Raw genomic sequence first — 19,972 nt, 5'->3', positions numbered from 1 at the left:
GTGTTGTGATTAAAAAACACACAAGATAAGTCCTTCTTAGAGCCGTGAGTGGTTCAAGATACGTTTCTTATCAGTCTGTGTCACAAAAACACATTTGATGTCAGGTGTGCAGTATTTTATTTCTGCTAAAAACACAAAATAATACTTATAATAAGTTTCTTTTTAACAATGCCACAATTAAACAAGGGGTAACTCAAAAAGTAAAAGGAAGCCACAGCTGTTAAAGAGCCAGTTGTGAAACCTTCATCTCAAGCAGAAACGTTGAAGCACACACTTGGAAAATGACAGGAAGTTGGGTGTTTTTGAGCAGTTTTCTCCTGACTTCGGTGTTTTTTTTTTCCTTTGGCTGCTTTCTGGAGCTCTTTTGGGATGTTAGATAACAAGCTGGGTGATTTAGTGGTTCAGTTCTGTCACAAGCTCTCATAATATTGAAGCTTGTGGAACTACTGCTGCCGTCATGCTGCAGGTTTAGTAGAAATGCTGCATTTGGCCTTTGCATGTAGGATTCAGAAACATCAGGACAGTAAAGTAAAGGTAAAGATGCCAAAACTGGAGTGAAAACAAGATCAAGAGTTAGACAAAGGACAGGACCTTTTCCTCGTGTGGACTCTACAGAGCACACAGAAGGCGCCCTGCTGTTACTGCTGCTTCAGAGGAAAGCAGTTACTGGAATAAATACGAGATCAGCTGATAAAACTAGATTCTGTTTAGCCATTGAGATCTGTTAAACCTGTCTTGGTACCCGTTTATGCAGATGATGACTTTCTATTTTCTAATCATGATGCGTGAACATTCAGTGCTTTACAGTCTAAATAGTCAAACAAGCAGACATTCGCTCCCCTTGACTGCATGATTACTCACACATTTAATGCATTGTAATATCAGTAAATATAAGTCTAAGGCACACATGTACACCATTCAAGCTGTCTTATTAGGCATGGGTACCGAATTCGGTACTTTTTAAGGTACCGACCGAATTCCAAAGTACCGACCGAGCACCGATTCACGTCATTTCAAACGGTGCCTCGTTTCGGTACCCGTCCTTCATAACGAGAACTTGCCAAGACAGCTGCGCATGCGCAAGAGCGTTATGTCGTCGCTCGCTGCGAGCGAGTTGAAAACAGAGCAGCATGGTAGAAAGAACGCACGCTAAAGCTTGGGTCCACTTCACTAAATGTGATGGGTAACTGGGTGATGATGAAACCAGCGACAACGATCTAAGTGTGACATCCTCATCTTAATCTGCTCCGGTAGCTAAATAAAATTAGCTTGATATGTTAGCTTCCGTTCTGCTAATGGTGCGTTTGCTTTCTCCTCGGAACTCCGAATTCCCGACTAGAAGAACATGAACATGCACTAAAGTTTGGCTTCACTTTACTAAATGCGACGGGTGATTGGGTGAAGATGAAACCAGCGACAACGATCTAAGTGTGAGGCATCATCGTTTTAATCTGCTCCAGCAGCTAAATAAACTGTTTAAGATAACGTTAGCTTGATATGTTAGCTTCCATTGCCACCATTGTTATCAGCTAACGGTGCGTTCGCTTTCTCCTCGGAAATTCTAATTTCCCAGTAGGAAAAATCAAATGAAAAAGGACGGCAAAAGGAATGAAGATACACAGTAAATTTAGTTCACAGTAAAGATGTTTGCTTCAGTTTAATTATCAGCTTATAAAACTACAAGGACGATGTTAAAATACAAACAGTTGAATGTTATTTATCGTGATATTTATCAAATATGGTTATATATTGAGAAAAATATATATTTAATTATAAAAGAGAATTAAGATAATAAACACTCAAAAGTATCTAAAATTGGTACCGTTAAGTACCGGTATCGATTCCTAGGTACCGGGAATTAGTACCGGATCGATACAAATGTCAAAGGTACCCATCCCTATGTCCAATCAGCCCCTTGAAATGCCACACTTGTGAGGTGGGATGAATTATCTTGGTAAAGTTCTCACGTACACACATGTAGACAGGTTTCAGAACAATATTTGAGACTCATGGGTGTTTTGTGCATGTAGAAAAAGTTTTAGATGTTTAAAGGGGAGCAAAAACAAATGTGTTGCATTTGTATTTTTTTTCTGTGTAAAATAGAAACTTTGTTGTTGCACAAAGTGTTATTGGATATTCCCGTGTTCCTGTAATAGCAAACATTAGATTTTTGTAACGTTGCTGTGAGATAACGATGCATCAACTTTCCTGCAGATGCAGGCCGGCGTTGTCGATGTGTTAAAGCACAAATAGATGAAAAGCAGGGGAGGCTTGTGTTTCATTTCTGGAGGTGATGGTGTTTAAATCTGCAGTAAACAGAGCAGAGCTAAAAAACAAAAGACTTGTTTGCAGGGTCTCCCAGCAAACATCACTAAAAAGGGACTGTTTAGATTTATAGAGGAGTGTATGCCACTGTTTTCCATTCGGGCTTGAATTTTGAACACTTTTAGCTTAGAACTGGATCTGTTCACCATTTTGACATGAATAAAACCACCAATTTAAAGGAGAAATGGAGGAGGGTGTGTTTTTTTTAAATTATTATTTGTTTTTGCATGATTTAAGACACCAGCTAAGAGTTTACATACATCAAGAACTTTAAATGTTAGATTTGGGCTTTATGTCCTTTCTATTTCCCACCAGTTATTGGTAATAACGCCACAGCCTTATCATCAGTTTAATTTCATTATTCATTCAAAATTATTTTATGCATCTCGTTGATGGATTTAATGCTGCTGCTTTTTAGTGCATAGATTTCCGGTTGGGTGTTGACGATAGTTAAGTAAACTACCGTTGCTCTGCAGCTTCATGATCCTGGAGGTTTGTGCATGCAGCGGTTTCATGGTTGGAAGAATTTTCTGGTCTGCTGATGCACGGATGAGCTGGAGCACGGGGCTTCAGTGATTCGTCTGAAAGCAAAGGAGAGGGTTATTTCAGGCCCTCTACAGACTAATACTCACCTCTATGTAGTAATCCAAGCAGATGAGCTGTTCCCACCACATAGAATTGGATATAAACCCCCCTTAGTGATTTAAGGAACCATGTGGAAACCTCAAAAATTCTCTGGTCAGTGATGGTGGGCTTTTTGGATAGAGAGGTTAGTTAAATTCCCTTCCGTTACCTGAGTTAAGTGGTTTTCCTTGGAAAGCAGAACTATTTTTATTCCATGAATCCTCTGAGCCAGGGGTCGGCAACCCGCGGCTCTTTCATCCATCTGATGCGACTCCCTAGACTCTGCTTGTAAACTAATTAAGGAATATTTAATTACAATGTATTTTAGTCATGTATTCATCTGTAGCCAGTTCTAAATTTAAAAATTGTCTGCGTAAACGTGAACAGGTCACCTGCTTGTGCGTAATCAAATGTCTCTAGGAGCTTTCTGAGCTGAAGAACAGATTCTGGACTGTTCCTCAGAAAGGCTCATGGATGCGTCGCAGTGTTGGAGACAGGAACAAGCGCTATTTAGCCAAAGATTCATAATCAGGGAACATTTTTTAAGTGACAAGTCTCTGAGAGACCGGGTTTAGAAAACACAGAATCTTCCTACATGGTTCTGGTTCTGTGATACGCTCCAAGCCCCCGATCTATCTTCAGCTCGCTGTCCACGTTACGCGTGCGCTGACAGTGAGCTGCACTGAGCTCAGTGTCCATCTCAGATGTTCTGATGGGAATCTTTTCCTGATTGATGTGGCTACCTCCACGATGTGCGTTAAAATGTCAGCGCGTCTGCAGGCTTCAGATTTCTCCGTCAAAATAAATACGGGAAACATCGGGTCAGTGTCATTTAACCGTTTTACCTTCTAGTGAAGATTGTTGCAAACAGAAACATTAAACCTGATGAACACCAGAGCCACGCACACTGCACCGTTACCTCCATCAGTGTAAACGAGGAAAAATAACTAATTGCCTTTTCTTACCTTTTCAACAATGTTTAATGCAAAGTTTAGTTCAGTACAACGTTTAATTACAACAGTCAAACGAGACAGAGCAGTTATGTGTGATGCCTCAAAAAGCGTCACCTGCTCAACCATTAAAACCGCTAGCAGGGTGAAAAAAAATCTAAATATTGTAGCACAGACGGGCTATGACTTTTGGATCAATTTTATACAAACTGTTTTATTAATTATCTTCTGTTGAAAGATAACTTTGAGGTACAAGAGCGACCGGTATTGGTTGCTGTCACCTGTTGTGATCGGTTAAAGCAGCTCTCTGCTGTCAGAGGGTAGGCCCCGCCCACAACGCTGCGGCTGCTGTGGCTCAGTGTTTTCTTTACTGTGGGAAACGGGTAATAATGGCTCTTTGATGGGGAAAGGTTGCCGACCCCTGCTCTAAGCCTTGGAGTAATTATGTCACCAAAATGAAGATGCTCATCAGTTACCGTGTAGATTGTGACACTTCTTGAACAGCCGAGGGGTTCGGATCCTGTGCAGTTCTGTACTTACTGCTTTTTGAGGTCCACATGCCTGAGTGGAGGGTTCAGCAGGGGCCTCGTGGTTGTCTGTGGAGGTCTGTGGCTTGGGCTCGTAAAGACCCATTTGCACAGCGTCTGCAAATGCTCCCCTGCAAACCTGCATACATAAAACTCTCTCAGACTCCTTCCGAGCCTCGTTGAAGCTGCTGCTCCTGCTCCTGCTCCAAGCCACAGCTGACGCTATTAAAGCACAGAACAAGGCTGGCAAACTCTGAGCAGCAATGTTGTTTCCCACAGATGCATCAGAGCTCCTGCAGACAGCCACAGATCTCAGCCCGGCTCTGCCCTCAGGACTCGGGTTGAGTTTGACACATGCAGAGGAATGCTGATGATGCTCTCTGGCTCGGCCATCACAGCCAGCGAGCCTGTAGTTTGTTTGCTGTGAAGGGAACTCGTTTTATGGTTTAGTGTTAATTAAAATGCAGCTTGGAGTGAAAGACATTAAGTCTAAGGATATAGTGTTTTAGAGAGGGGAGCTCAAGGGTTTGAGGAAAACTCAAACTTTGGTGTTTGAGAATAATTTTCCTCCTCACTTGATTCTGTCCTCAACATACCTCATCACAGAAACTCCTGGTGTGCCGTTCCGACTTCAATCCACTGAAAATGGCTTTTTGAATCCCTTCAGAGTTTCAGCAGTTTCAGTTTTGTGATTCCTAAAAGATGTAATCCCAATAAAGCTTTCAGTTTTAGCTTTCACTTTTCCCAGGCTTGTCCTTTTCTGCAAATATTAGCGCAGTCACGGTCTGTTTAAAATAATTATGCTGCCATATTTGCCCGAACTTGATAAAAGATTTTGGTCTTGGAGGATTTTTCCTGTTAAATAAAGGTCAAGGAGTTTTTTTAGGTTTGGTCAGAGAACGCAACACTCGGATGCTCCTCCAGCACAAAAATACATTGAAGCAAAAAAAATTCTGTCTACTTCTGGTTATATAAGTAGTTTATCAGCATGGGAAACACATAAATGTCGCCCAAAATGAAGAAAGTGGAAGAAAAAAAATGACAAAACGGAAATTTAACAGAAGGAATCTTTCTGCAAATAAAGAGTTTATCGATGAAGAAAATATTGTAAATATTGTAGTGGCCAATAAGGATGGGTACCTTTGACATTTGAATCGATTCGGTACTAATTCCCGGTACCTAGGAATCGACACCGGTACTTAACGGTACCAATTTTCGATACTTTTGAGTGTTTAATATTTTAATTCTTTTATATTTTTCTCAATATATAACCATATTTGATAAATATCACGATAAATAACATACAACTGTTTGTATTTTAACATCGTCCTTGTAGATTTATAAGCTGATAATTAAACTGAAGCAAACATCTTTACTGTGAACTAAATTTACTGTGTATCTTCATTCCTTTTACCGTCTTTTTTCATTTGATTTTTCCTACTGGGAAGTTAGAATTTCCGAGGGGAAAGCAAACGCACCGTTAGCTGATAACAATGGTGGCAATGGAAGCTAATTTATCAAGCTAACGTTATCTTAAACAGTTTATTTAGCTGCTGGAGCAGATTAAAACGATGATGCCTCACACTTAGATCGTTGTCGCTGGTTTCATCTTCACCCAATCACCCGTCGCATTTAGTAAAGTGAAGCCAAACTTTAGAGCTCGTTCATGTTCTTCTAGTCGGGTATTCGGAGTTCCGGGGAGAAAGCGAATGCACCAGTAGCGAAACGGAAGCTACCATATCAAGCTAACGTTATCTTAAACATTTTATTTGCCTACCGAAGCAGATTAAGATGAGGATGTCTCACTTAGATCGTTGTCGCTGGTTTCATCATCACCCAGTTTCCCGTCACATTTAGTGAAGTGGAGCCAAGCTTTAGCGTGCGTTCTTTCTACCATGCTGCTCTGTTTACAACTGGCTCGCAGCGACCGACGACATAATGCTCTTGCGCATGCGCAGCTGTCTAGGCAAGTTCTCGTTATGAAGGACGGGTACCGAAACAAGGCACCGTTTCAAATGACGTGAATCGGTGCTCAGTCGGTACTATGGAATTCGGTCAGTACCTTAAAAAGTACCGAATTCGGTACCCATCGCTAGCTGCCAATTTGCTCAGGTTGAATGATTTAAAGACTGAGCCCATTGTCTTTGATACCCGCAATCCTTCTGGCTCTCATTCCACTTTTGATGGTCTAAACCCTAAGCAGTGTGTAATAAGCCTCGGGGTAAAAATGGATGCCAACCTCTCAATGACTCTTCAGATCAACTCAGTGGTGAGGTCTTGTTTTTATCAGTTACGCCGCCTATCTCGTTTAAGACCGATCTTAAAGAGGAAGCACTTGGAATCAGTCATCCACGCTTTCATCGCCTCTCGCTTGGACTACGCTAATGCATTATTAGTTGGAACTCCTGTCTCTGCCCCAAACCAGTTGCAGGTTGCCCAAAATGCCGCTGGTAGGTTTTTAACGAACACTAGACGACATAGCCTTATTACACCAGTCCTGGAACGTCTTCACTGGCTCCCCAACACATTTAGTGTGTGTTTTAAGATGGTGATGTTTGTTTGTAAAGCCCTACAAGACCTAGATCCTCCTTATCTGTCCGACCTGCTGACTCGCCATGTACCTACTCGTATGTTGAGGTCAGCTGACCGCCTACTGCTTTGCACTCCCCGGATGTCCTACAAATCACGAGGTGAACGTGCGTTTGTCCATGCTTCCCTCATGCTCTGGAAGTCACTGCCCAATACAGTTATCTCGTTTAAAAACCTATTTTTATGACTTGGTTTTTACAGTGATTCATGTTATCGTATTATGATTTTGTAGTTTTTATTGTTGTGTTTTGTCTTATTGTTTTTTTTTCTTTTAGTTTTTATTGATCCTGCCTGTTCAGCGCTTTAGTCAGCTCTCACGCTGTGTCTTAAATTGTGCTATAGAAATAAAGTTGGTATGGTATGGTAAAATAGAGATTTGTGAATTTGAGTAAAAGTGAAATGTTCCTTTTTGATGTCGCTCGGAAGTAGGAGACCTCTGGGTTCGACCTTGGCTCTGGTCAGAGGGGAATTAATCAGCTCTGAGGTGTTGCTTCCTGGCTTCCTGTACACCCCCGTTCCTGTCCGCCGTCACCTGAGCCGACTGGCAGCCATGATTAATCAGTGCTGAAGTTCCTCTCTTTTCTAATGGATCATCCTAATGAAGTCCATGTTCTGCAGCGAGTGACGGGTGATTAATACACACCAGCATGAATGCCCCTGCTTGAGGGAACCTCCGGTGGAGGTGCTCTTCGGTTGCTTAGAGATGAACCTGAAGATTGAGTGGACGGCTCACTGGTACTGTTACAAACAGCATGTATGGAATATTAGTGTTTTATTGGAACTGTCGGTTGGACGTTGGTTAAATCAGGTTTATCCACTTCCACGTTAGACACAGACTCCGATAGGGCTGAGTAATAAGTTAGAGATCCTTGTGTAAATCACATGTCTGGTGTCCACATTTGCAACTTTAAATTATCTGTAGCTGGTTTTAATTTTCTTTTACTGGTTAAATTAGTTTCAGATTATAAATTTTCTACAAAAATACTAAATATGGTATCCAAAAACAATTAGCACTGTGTTTGTATTGATTCTGCAACATTGGCTGCTGTACATGTCTGTGTGTCTGTCTTCGTATTTTGCTCTTGCGCAGCATTTTGCATTAATTCAAACATTTTTGCAACTTAATAGCATCTAAGTTGTTGTTTTTAGGAGAACATCCAATACCTGGATGATGCACAGTGCAGCTTCATGTGTTTTAAAAATAAAAAATAAAAAAACAGGAGAAAGATAATGAAAATGTGATCAAATACAATCTCATAAGTAAGTTAATTTTGAGTATGAACAGTAATAATAAATTACTTGTGATGCTTTAACATATTTCATTGCTCATCACCCGTTTGCTCCGCCACCTTGTAGGATCCCCTTCCCAGACATGTTGAGGTGAAATGCCAGAGCCTGAAGCTCTCAGCCTGGAGAAAGGGCTTTTGATGCATTCCTGCACCCAGAGATGAAGCTTTTCCTCCCAAAAGACATTTTCCAACCACAACAAGCATTCCATCAGACCGTGAAGCTCTGCTCCAGATGTCGCTGCTTTACACTTTCAGCTTGCTGCAGCAGAGCAGATCACTTTTTTTTTGTGTGTTTTCTGCAAACTTCTTGTAAACAGGAAGCACGTCAGGAATAGATGTTGATGTAGTTTTGGCCGCACTTTTGTGCATTCACACAGACTGTGGGTCCAAGCATCGTATGAAAATCATCTAGTGAAATTTTAAAAACAGATGTTATGGTTCAAAGAAAGTGAAGTGTATTCAAGAGAATTATTAGATCAGTCTATCAAATGCTCTCTATTGGGTTCTTTTTCTGGAACATTCAAGCCTAAGAAGTCAAACAGGACGTCCGTTTCTGTTCGTTTTGGCTGAACCAGGGTTAGAAAGTGGCCAGAAAAATACACACCAGTTCCCTTATATGGAAGCACATAGATCTCCCTTTCTCTTTATTTGGATTAAAAGAAAAGGCAAAGCAATTTGAAACACTAGACAGAAGTCTGAGCTCCGTTTCTGTCCAAAACAAACTCTAGAGGTCCCCAATTCAACATATCAGGGAAGTTTGTGCATAGCTAAGTGGTTAGTCACTGCAGAGTTCACGTCATGTTGACACAGGCAAACTTCTGTTCAATGTAATTGTTTTTGGGAGCCACATAACTCCCAAAATCCCACATTTTGTTTTAAGCAATATTTTCATAGCTGACAGGCTCCATATTAGGAGGAATGATGCTTAATACAGAAAAAAATGTTGTTTTATTTATTTATTTATTTTAGTTTGAGGAAGGATTTGCAAAACCACTTCCCTAATAAAATCAAAACCTCTGAAGTGTTTATGGCAAGGTCTGTCCACACTCGTACGTGTGGAAGAAAAATCTTCTGAGTTTGGAAGATTGCTAACAAGAAGTTGGAGATGTTCATAGAGAAGGAATAGAAAACAATAGAGTAGACTTTATTGATCCCACACTGGGGAAATTCATTTGCTTAAAGGCCTAGTGTGTGATATTTTTACCAGTTAATTATCAAATCTTGTGTTTCCAGTTCACAAACGTGTCCTTTTTCACTAATATTTCTCACCATCAATTTTAAATATTCCTCCCAACTTGGAATTATACATTTTTATATACCAGGGTTTCCGCCAGCGCTTTATAAGCCTGACGGCCGCCAGGCTTTGCTTGGCCGCCCGCCAGGCTAAGCGTCATGCCCCGCCCCCCTCCCCGACCCTACCGTGTCCGCTGACACAACGGCACAACGAAACTAGAGCACTCCATCAGCTGATACTGGTGAGAAACAGCAGCGGAACGTGTGCAACACCCCACCCCCGCTCTCACGGAGGAGCGCGCACGACCCCTCCCCCCACCCCCACCCCCCCCACCCCCCCCCGACGGCTTAACTCATTTTCTGGGGGAAACCCTGTACACATAAACTGGTCGACGCTCCATGGTCATCCACCATCTTAAAATACAGTAGGTGTCTAGGGGCATACGAGCTCCACGTTACCCGTTTGGACTATGACTGTAACCTGAAAGAACCAGCAGAGGGCAGCAGTGCACCCTGGAAGCATGGAGTCTGCTAATTCAGCTAAGAAATAGAAAACAATAGCTACACGTTGCTGTACTTGTTAGTTTGAATAAAAAACAACTAAATCAAAAGACACAGAAAATTTGTCAGTTCTTCATCATGTCCAACACAAGGAAGCTGCATATGTTCAGACCCCCGCCCGCTAGTAGCTGGACGCTAGCCTCCGATTAGAGTCTCTGACTCCCAAACTAACCTCAAGTTGTTCATTCATCTTTTCCTCGTACCAGAACTCTCGACCCGGTCCCAACGTGTCCGTACCAGAACTCCCGACCCGGTCCCAACGTGTCTATTCCAAAGTCCTTCTACTCAAGTCTCTCTTCCTGCAGCCTACCGTCTCGCCCAACATGCTCCAGCGCTCATGCGCTAGCCAGTGGCTAAAGCAGCATTTTTTACTTTATCTCCACAACACTACTAATGCGATGTAGTTCTCCACGCATTACTGAGACGCTCCAACACAGAGGGCTTCTTCTCAAACATTACCTTTAGACTTGGGTCTCCTTTTGCTGGTAATCCGTGGGAGTTTACACACAGCATCTCCCCGGCTCTAGCCATGGCTAACTAGTAGCTTGGTAGCTTTTGACGCCAATCTCCACCACGCTAGCCATGAGCCACGATTAGCTGGTGGATAAGTCATCATTGTTAACTTGATGTCCAGCATGTCCCCGGCTCACCAACACTCCTTCACCAGCCATGGCTAACGATCACCCACTGATCACTCCATATCCATATAAGCTGGTAGTGGCAGCCAGCTTGTTTATCTTGAGAGCACCATGAGTCGCGTGAAACGGGTGTTGTGGGAAATCATGTTCCCTTGAAATATTCTGTTTCCCTTTGGCAGTCAAGAGCAAATATTTCCAAGTCCACAGAACTTATTGTCCATTATGAGGACTAAACTACCTCAAATAAAAGATGGTTAAACTGAGTGAGATTACATCTTTTTACATAACTTTCAAAAATGATAAAGCTTGCTGCAAACGAGTGAACAAGAAAGTTTTTACTGTATCTTTTCTATTGTTTTTAGGAGAAAATACAGATAAAAAAAATAACAAGCATAACATTATTATATTACATTACATCATTTTCCCATAAAAGTTTATCACAAATGTTGTGAAAATAGCCAGAAGTGTGATTTCCCGACATGGAGGGAAAGAATATTTCAGGGGAACACAATTTCTCACAACACCTGACCTCCCGGCTGACGTCACCCCTCCTCCGTGTGTGAATCGTGACAGCTTCAAGAACAGAACTAGCTTGCTTTCTTCAGAACTGGTAGGTTGATAAAACAGTCATAATTATAAATGGTTTTTTAAAGAGGTCGAGTAGCCTGTTTTAAGCTTTGTGTGGGTTAGGCTACACAGGTTGGAAATTAATTGTACTGTCAAACTCATGAGTGAGCCACGGTAGCTGCAATGCTTTCTCTGAACTGCATGGCGCTAAAGAGTCACATATGTTTCATCATGATTTCAATGGATTTCACACATGGGGCCTTTAAGGCACTTGGATAATAGGAAAAACACATGTAAACAAAGTCATTAGGCTGTTGTTGTAAACTTCAGCAATAGAAGGTGAATAGAAAGGGTGAGAGCACCGTACCCTGCGGAGCTCCAGAACTTCACACATGCCTTACCCCAAAATTCCACTATCTCCGCTCCGCTCCGGTATGAACTCCGCAGCAAAAATGGTCCCGTTGTAGTTAATCAGAGCTGTTCCACTACTGCGGCCGTGCGGCGTAGTGCGTTGCCCGCCGTTTCGCCATCCGGCAAAAATAGGATAAATTCTATTTTTTGCCGTACGCCGGAGCACCTCCGCAGTCAATGGACAGAAATCACTACCGCCCAAAAGGAAAGGGAGCAAGCATAACTTCCGTTATTTCACAATAAATCGATAAACAAAAAGCGTTTTTTGTTTCATATGCTCAAGTTTAACAACTTTTAACAACCATCAATGGCGGTTGAACTTTAAATGCACAAAAATAAGCCATAAATACAGTTTCTACTATCAAAGTACTCACCCTTTGTTGATCCAAACACTGCTGATCTCTCAACACAAATGATGGGCAGATTAAACAGTTCATTTCGATGCTTCTCCCACACAACGGGTGTTTGGATCTAACTTCCGCATTTATTGATCGGACTGTATCGCAAGATCTCAAAAATCCCACGCATGCCTGTTTGTGCTCCTCAGGTCTCCGGCGGACCCGTTGTAGAACGGGTGTAGTATAATTTGAGTTCGGAAGCGAGCGGCAGCTGAAAGCGGGGGCGAAGCGGAGATAGTGGAATTTTGGGGTAAGGCATGCAGTTGCGCTGCCTCACGGCCTGCTGGTGAGGTCCATGCAGTCAGATGTCCCTCAACTCCTGCACCCCCATCTTCTGCTGCAGTAAAGACGGCTGAATGGTGTTGAAAGCACCAAAAACATGGCTACATGTGCAAACCCTTTAGCTTTGCCCCTTTCTATAGAAATGCCCTGTATTTGTATAGCACCTTCTAAGGGTTCTACAACCCCCCAAGGTGCTTCACATAGGGATGCACTGATACCGATACCAGTATCGGTATCTGTGCTGATACTGATTCCGATTACATTATCGGTATTGGTAAAAGTTAACCGATATTAGGAACTGATACCAATGCAGTTGCTTGAAAATGGCTTCACTGTAACTTGTCATTTCTGTTCACCTATTATTTTAGTTTTGTGATGATTTTTATTCATATACTTTACTTTTTATCTACCTCAGTCTTTTCCTGTTGAAAGCAGAGAAGAAAATAAAATCTGTATTCCAAATCATAGCATTTTTTGTGTGGTAGAAGTATCGGTATTGGTAATCGGTATCTGCGAGTACCCGGATCCAAGTATCTGTATCGTTTTGGTTTGGAAAAAAGGGGTATCGTTGCATCCCACATTCACACATGGGTAATAATGAGCTACAATGTAGCCACAGCTGCCCTGGTGCGCACTGACTGAAGGGAGACAGCTGAACACTGGGGACACCGGTCTCTCCGACCGCCACTAGCAGGCTAGGTGGGCTAAGTGTCCTGCCCAAAGACACAACAGCAGCATTCTCTGGTGGGAGCCAGAATCAAACCTACAAGCTTCTGATTGCTGAACAAACCGCTCTACCTCCTGAGCTCCTGCTGAAAAGTTCTCTCACAGCAAAAATACCTAATATACCATATAGTTCCTGGAGCAGACGACTGTCCGGATGGGATTCAGAGATTATAGTGTAGATGGCTTTTCTTCACAAAGTGCTCTGAATGATGGATGATGGTGGATTTTTGTGGTTTTGTCATTACCTCGTGCTTCTGAAGGCATTCGAAGTAGAAAACAGCACGTTGGTCAGCAGAAAACAGTATGAGGCAGCGACTCTACGAGCCATTAAAGCTCCTTTGCGTTGTAGTGTCTCCAGAAGTTCTCAGAGCTGCAGTGGATGAGTGAAACCAGCTAAAGAGTTGGGATTTTCCACAAAGACTGCTGATAAACCATTTGGAAGGAAAGGCTTTGCAAAAAACTGCATTCCTTGTTAACCTTGTAAAGCTGATTTTTAACTCCTGGGGGGCCGAGAAGGCACTATTTTTGTTGCCCTGCAGGGTGAAACCAGAAAAGTTAGTTTGCTCGGTGGCGTTTTGGGGGCTTAGCCTTAGTCTTGACCTCTCCTCATATTAGACATCAATCCTACAAACCTGCTTAGACTCCTGGATGGCTGGGAGCTTTCTACAGCTGAATGAAGATAAGACTGAGATCCTCATCTGTGCCCCAGACAAGCTGGTTCCCAAAGTCAGAGACTCTCTTGGTCAGCTTGCTTCTCACACCAAACCTTCTGTCAGGAATCTTGGCGTGACCTTTGACCCAGCTCTCACCTTGGATTCTCATGTCAGTTCTCTTGTTCGCTCTTCCTTCTTCCATCTCAGGAACATTGCTAAGCTGAGTCCCATTCTGTCTTGCTCTGAACTTGAGACAGTTCTCCACACCTTCATCTCCTCACGCTTAGACTACTGTAACTCTCTTTTCACGTGTCTGAGCAGAACCTCCCTGAACCGTCTACAGGTGGTTCAGAATGCCTGTGCTCAGCTTCTGACCAAGTCCTCCAAACACACCCACATCACCCCGCTTCTCCTCCAGCTTCACTGGCTGCCAGTCAACTTCAGGGTTCATTTCAAGATCCTGGTTCTGGTCTATAGGGCCTTACATGGACAAGCACCATCTTACATTGGTGATCTTCTTAGTCCCTACACCCCCAGCAGGTCCCTGAGGACCAGTGATCAAAGCCTACTGGTTGTGCAGCACCAGGCTAAAGGTCAAAGGTGACAGATCATTTGCTGCTGTGGCCCCCAGACTCTGGACCTCTCTCCCCCTGAGCCTGAGATCAGTGGACTCAGTGGTCTCCTTTAAAAAGCAGCTGAAGACTCACCTGTTCAAGCTGGCTTTTGTATGACCTTCTTCACCTCTCTCTCTTTATTCTGCTCTCCCCACCTATTCCACCTTCCTCAGGATCCACTGATTTCCCTCTTTCCTGTTCACTCTCTCTCTTTCTTAACATTTTTTTTAAATCACAATTGCCTATTTTTCCTCATTTTAAATATATTTTTTAAACATTTTCTAAATGCTTTTTTATATTTTTACATTTATTTTTTTGTTTTTGTGAAGCGCCTCGTGATTTTTATCTTGAGAGGCGCTGTAGAAATGATATTTTCTTCTTCTTCTTCCTAATATCACACTGGAGTGTCCTCACACGCCCATGAACCCGTGTAACTATGTGGCACGTTCACTCAGCAAACAGGAAGCTGAATCTGTGCACGTTTCCGGGTGAAGTAAATAATAATTAATCTTCTCTTCAGCCAAATTAATGCAACCTAACTTCCATCTTTTCTGCCAAAGGGATTTTTCCTTTTGTGTTATTCTATTTTAAAGTGACATTGCACCAATCAACAATCCTGTCTGTCTCCAGGAGGACGAGAGTGCGGGCTGACGTCTTTCCTGTTGTTGCGCCGTGGTCCGTCTGAGTTTGGTGTTGTGTTAAAGATCCTCCGAGATTCTGCCGGTGACTCTAATCGTGTCCTGTGTGGGTTAGGAGGCGAGCCCTGGTTTTGTTGAGCCAAAGGTCAAAACTGCTGTTATTATGGAATCGCTCGCCTGTCGGTCTAAATAAAAGGTTTTTAGATGGGAAAACTTGTTTCAATGTTTTCTTGGTGGGAGAAAATGTTTTTCCCAAGGAAATGTCTGATCAGTCCAGATAAATATAATTAAAAATGGGAATCCTCTTAAAACGAGCCAACTCCCAACCCACATTCCCATCCTCATGATTGTTTGCTTAGTTTTTTTCTCCACATTTCTTATTTATAATTTAAACCCACATCCAAACTAACAAAAATTCTGAGAAAATAAAGTCTCCCTTGAGTGTCGGAGCTTTTAACAAGAGAAAGGTGATTTGCTGCGAGAGCAAATGTTAGAATTTTCTGTTTTTTATTCTATTTTTTTGTCTTTAAACGTTAAAAGATTTCTATAATTACAGATGCAACAAAAATCAGCGGGTGATTGGAATAAGCGAGTAGTCAGTTTATTGGGTGATTGACCTTATTGGAAGAGAAAAGAATATTTTTTTTTGTTTCTGTCCATTTCTAATTAACATTGCAAGGCACCAGTTGACACCTGCAGTAACAGGTGTTTCCCGTGGAAAGGTGTACCTCTCGAATAGGGCTGCAACTAACGACTATTTTAATAGTCGACTAGTCACCGACTATTGAAACGATTAGTCGACTAATTGGATAATTCTTAAAATTTTCTTAAATTTAGCATGAGATTGCTTTAATTATGTGAAAAATAATAATAAACACAAGGAAGATGGGTACTTCAATGGAAAATGCATATTTTATTGAACGTTGCTGCTGATCGGCCAGTTCATACTAAAAGTAAATAAAAATATCCTGTCTTACACCAATTAGGCACAGTGATCAGTCAGTACAGTCATAAATGCGTAAATAAATTTAAAATACTTTTGTCAGACCCAGTCGGACATAACATTAAATCTCTTTTTTAAAAGCGAAAATACGTTAAAAAAATTTACATCTTAAACAAAACATGTTGGCTTTCCTGTTATTTAAATCTTACCGAGGTGAGTCAGACTCTGGTTCATTCAACTGTCCGACGTGCTTTCTCTTTAAGTTCATGCATCACCGAGGTGCTGCCGTGATACGCGAGGACTGCTTTGCAAATAATTCAGGTCATCTTTTTATTCGCCGAATCCAGGCTGGAATGCTCCCAAACTTTAGATGTTTTGGTACGCGTAGCTGCTGTGTTGGACATTTCTGTTAGTTGACGCTCAGCAGAGAAGCTATTGCGCATGTGCGACACTCGGCAGAGATTGTAATGAAGTGAGATGCCTCACTCGGTCGGAAAAAACACGTCTGATGACAACGTCGACAATAAAATTCATTTTCAACTATTCCCATTGTCAATATTTGTCGACAACGTCGACGAATCGTTGCTGCCCTACTCTCGAATCATCATTTTTCTGTTGATCAGAAATAAAAAATGCACTGGTGATCATCGTTCTTTGAGAAAAATCTAAATGGTTTCTTTAACATGCTGCAACACCCTTGTAACTGGTCTTCCAGTCTTTACTGTGAGCCTCTATAGATGGTCCAGTACAAAGTGGCACAGCTATGCCTCTTTTCCACGGCAGGGTTTGGGACGGGGTGGAGCGGGTCATCGTCGGCCGGTATTACGTCCCCGGCTCTCTAGGAGAGATGAGGAGGGGAGTAATAAAATTGGTGTGTGGGATAAATAATAAAGAGTGCTGTGTCGCTAAAAAAGCAAGGGATTTATTACAAAATGAATCTTTACAACATTAAAAGGAATCCCTTTATACAAAAACAAAAGGAGCTTATCTAAGACAAACGAAGGGGAGAACGGAAAACACCAACCCAAAAGGGGATGGGAATAAACACCGAGACTAAGAAGAGCTAGGGTGTTCCAAAGTCGAAGTCTAAAGCCGGTCCGAAGTCAAATAGCCAAAAGATCTAATTCTAAATCCAAATATCAAAACAAGTCAAAATACCAAAGTCTACCAAGCAAACAAGTTGTACCAACAGCGAACGAGGAGAAGAGAATAGTACAAACTCTGCAGAGTCTATACCACCCTTGGACCTTCTCAGAAACTATGGGCAGGAGAGCAGCTTTTAACAGCTGCTCCCTGATTAATGATTCCCAACAGCTGGGACTGGGAGACGGGCGAGGCAGAAGCCACTGAGGCCATCTTGTGGCCAAAAGGGGCACGGCACGTAACAGCCGGCCTGGACCGGTATGGGTCTGCAATTTCAGATGAGCATTTCTGTCTCAGTTTGGCCTCTCACTTGACATGAGGGGTGAAATGTACCATCGCGCATCATTTCAAGACGTTTAAAGGTGCATTATGTAGAAATGAAGTGAATGACATCCTGTGGTGAAATCTGGTTACTGCAACCTCTTTAAACAACTCTGGAGCTCTTTGCTGGCCATTGTCAAATTACAATAGTGGGGCCTGCAGTATTAGCTCGCGGGAGACACGGCACCCCCACGCTCACTGATGGTAAACGGTAGTTACGTCCCGTCTTTCTGTGTTCTGAAAGGGGAAAAACTGACCATCCCCGCAGCCAGCTGGATATGAAATGTTGCAGAATAACCTTCCTTCCAAAATGACTGAAACATTACTCTTGTAGGATTTTCTCACTGTAACGCACTATATTCTTACATACTTCACCTTTAATAAACAAGTTGTGCAAATATTCAGAATTTGTGTGCTGCAGTAAAGGCTCTGCAGAGCTAAAGACAAAAAGAAATGCATACCAACAGGCTCCACGTAACTTGTGGTTGCTGAGACCACGCCTGCCTGCTCTGAAGTGCCTTTTTTTTCCCTCCACCTGAACCAATCATGTTACCCTCTTATCTCTATTAAGGTAGCGCGACTCAGGGTTGTGAATGACCACAGTCACCAATTCTTGTCATGTGTCTTGCCCATGTATGTCTGATCTCTGAATTGTGTGTACTGAAACTCTAATTTCCCTCTGGGATTAATAAAGTGTCTTTGATTGATTTGATTTGCTGGTCTGTGGCATGCAGCGCGTCTTACAACCGCGGCTAATTTCTCCATTTCCACTCCAGCAGTGGCTGTGCTTAATTTTTCTACATTTGACTTTTGATTTCTTCAGCTTGGCCCAACACCGTTTAAGGTTTGCTCGGATCCTTCAGCTGCCATCCGCTGAAAAACCTTCCTTCCTTACCTTTCCGCCTAGCTCATCCTGAATGTGGCCATCGCTGACGATGGGGAGGAATGTGTGGAGCTCTGAAGCTGACTAAACATGCTGGCATCTTCTCACATCCATGTACAACTAATGCAAAAGCAAATATGGAGTTCAGCCTGTTTACAGTCACCATGGCTCTGTGGCTGGTCCGTGTGTTTGGCTGTCTGGCCTCCCACTGAAATTATTTGGTGATTTTAGTCTTTTCTTGCAAGGGAAATCATTAAGCGCCCTCTAATCCCAACATAAACAACTTGTAACTATTATTAAAATCTAAGTGGTGATTATGTGCTTTTGAAAAATGAAACGGAAATATTCAGATTTGTAAAAAGAAAAAGCTTCATTTGTACTTTTCTGCTTTGTACTTTTTCTGCTCGTGTAGTATTGATGTCATTTCTATCCTTGTGTTTATTCTTGGTGTCTGCCAGAGCCTGGATGAGCTGGACGATGACGATGACGCGGGGGTGAAGGACAGAAGGGACGAAGACGAGCTGGTCCTAGCCAACACGTTCCATAATGAGGCCATGACAGCCGACCCCGCTGCTGGATACATACTGGTAAAAAGTTCAGACATGTTGGTTTTATTGTGTTTGTTGGTCAGAATCCATCAGGTTGTTGCTTCTGTGCTGCCAAACAGAGGCATTGTTGCACAGGGAGACACCAGAAGAGCTCAGGAGCTGGTTTGGTGTCAAAAGGTGTCTCAGTGTTGCTAAGTTGTTACAAGCAAGAAGCCACGTGGTCTTCCAACCTTTGGTGGTATAATCATCTACCCTCTAATGGAAAAACAGCTAAATATTTCCATAATAAACAGTCTTAATCTGATTTCTAAAATATCTACATATATTTTAGCTGTTGTAATGATTTAAATTACATGTTATTTAATAAGCCATAAGGCGTAGGATTCCATAGGAAATATTCAATCAACCTTATGGATCTGTTGGGTTATTTTAAACCAGAAGATTGGAACTTTTTATTGCAGGGATTAGATAACAGCTTCGTATTCACTCAGAGACAACAGACGAGAGAGTCGAGCTTAAAAGTTTAAAGATTTATTGCTAAACAAATTAAACTAGACAAACTTTAACACTAAATGTATGGTGTTACTAAGGTGAATGAGACGGAGAATGGTGTGATGTGGAATGTTGTTCAGAACCAGCAATTCCGAAGAAGCGATTAGTTCTGATGGGAAATGAAGGTGATGTCTTCGCTTTAAGCTTTAGTTAGGAGATTCATAAACACATTCAATGCCATTTGCTGGTCTACCCGTAGCGGAAGTCACCGTCGAGATCAGTTAAAGTTAAAGTACCATTAGTTGTCACACACACTGATGTGTGTGTGAAATTTGTTCTCCGCATTTGACCCATCCCCAGGGGGAGCGGTGAGCTGCAGACACAGCCGCGCTCGGGAACCATTTGGTGGTTTAACCCCCCAATCCAACCCCTTAATGCTGAGTGTCAAGCAGGGAGGCATTGGGTCCCATTTTTTTCAAAGTCTTTGGTATGACCCGACCAGGAATCGAACCCTGATCTCCCAGTCTCAGGGCAGACACTCTACCACTAGGACACTGAGCTGGTGGTGTAGTGGTCCAGCGTGACCCTTATGGAGCCGGAGCCTGTAGAAACAGCCA

At 42.4% G+C, this 19,972-nt stretch overlaps 1 protein-coding gene across 1 annotated transcript in view; it reads left to right on the top strand.

The window, feature by feature from the left end:
- Nucleotides 1-19,972, top strand: part of pawr (PRKC, apoptosis, WT1, regulator) — a 103,127-nt gene that overhangs the window by 47,633 nt on the left and 35,522 nt on the right. Inside the window, exon 3 of the mRNA XM_015961135.3 lies at nt 18,774-18,902. Coding sequence (XP_015816621.3) covers nt 18,774-18,902 — 129 coding nt within the window. The remainder of the gene's footprint in view (nt 1-18,773; nt 18,903-19,972) is intronic.

Source organism: Nothobranchius furzeri, chromosome 1, assembly GCF_043380555.1.
Source record: "Nothobranchius furzeri strain GRZ-AD chromosome 1, NfurGRZ-RIMD1, whole genome shotgun sequence".
Lineage (NCBI taxonomy): Eukaryota > Metazoa > Chordata > Actinopteri > Cyprinodontiformes > Nothobranchiidae > Nothobranchius > Nothobranchius furzeri.
This window is presented reverse-complemented; position numbering and strand designations above follow the sequence as displayed.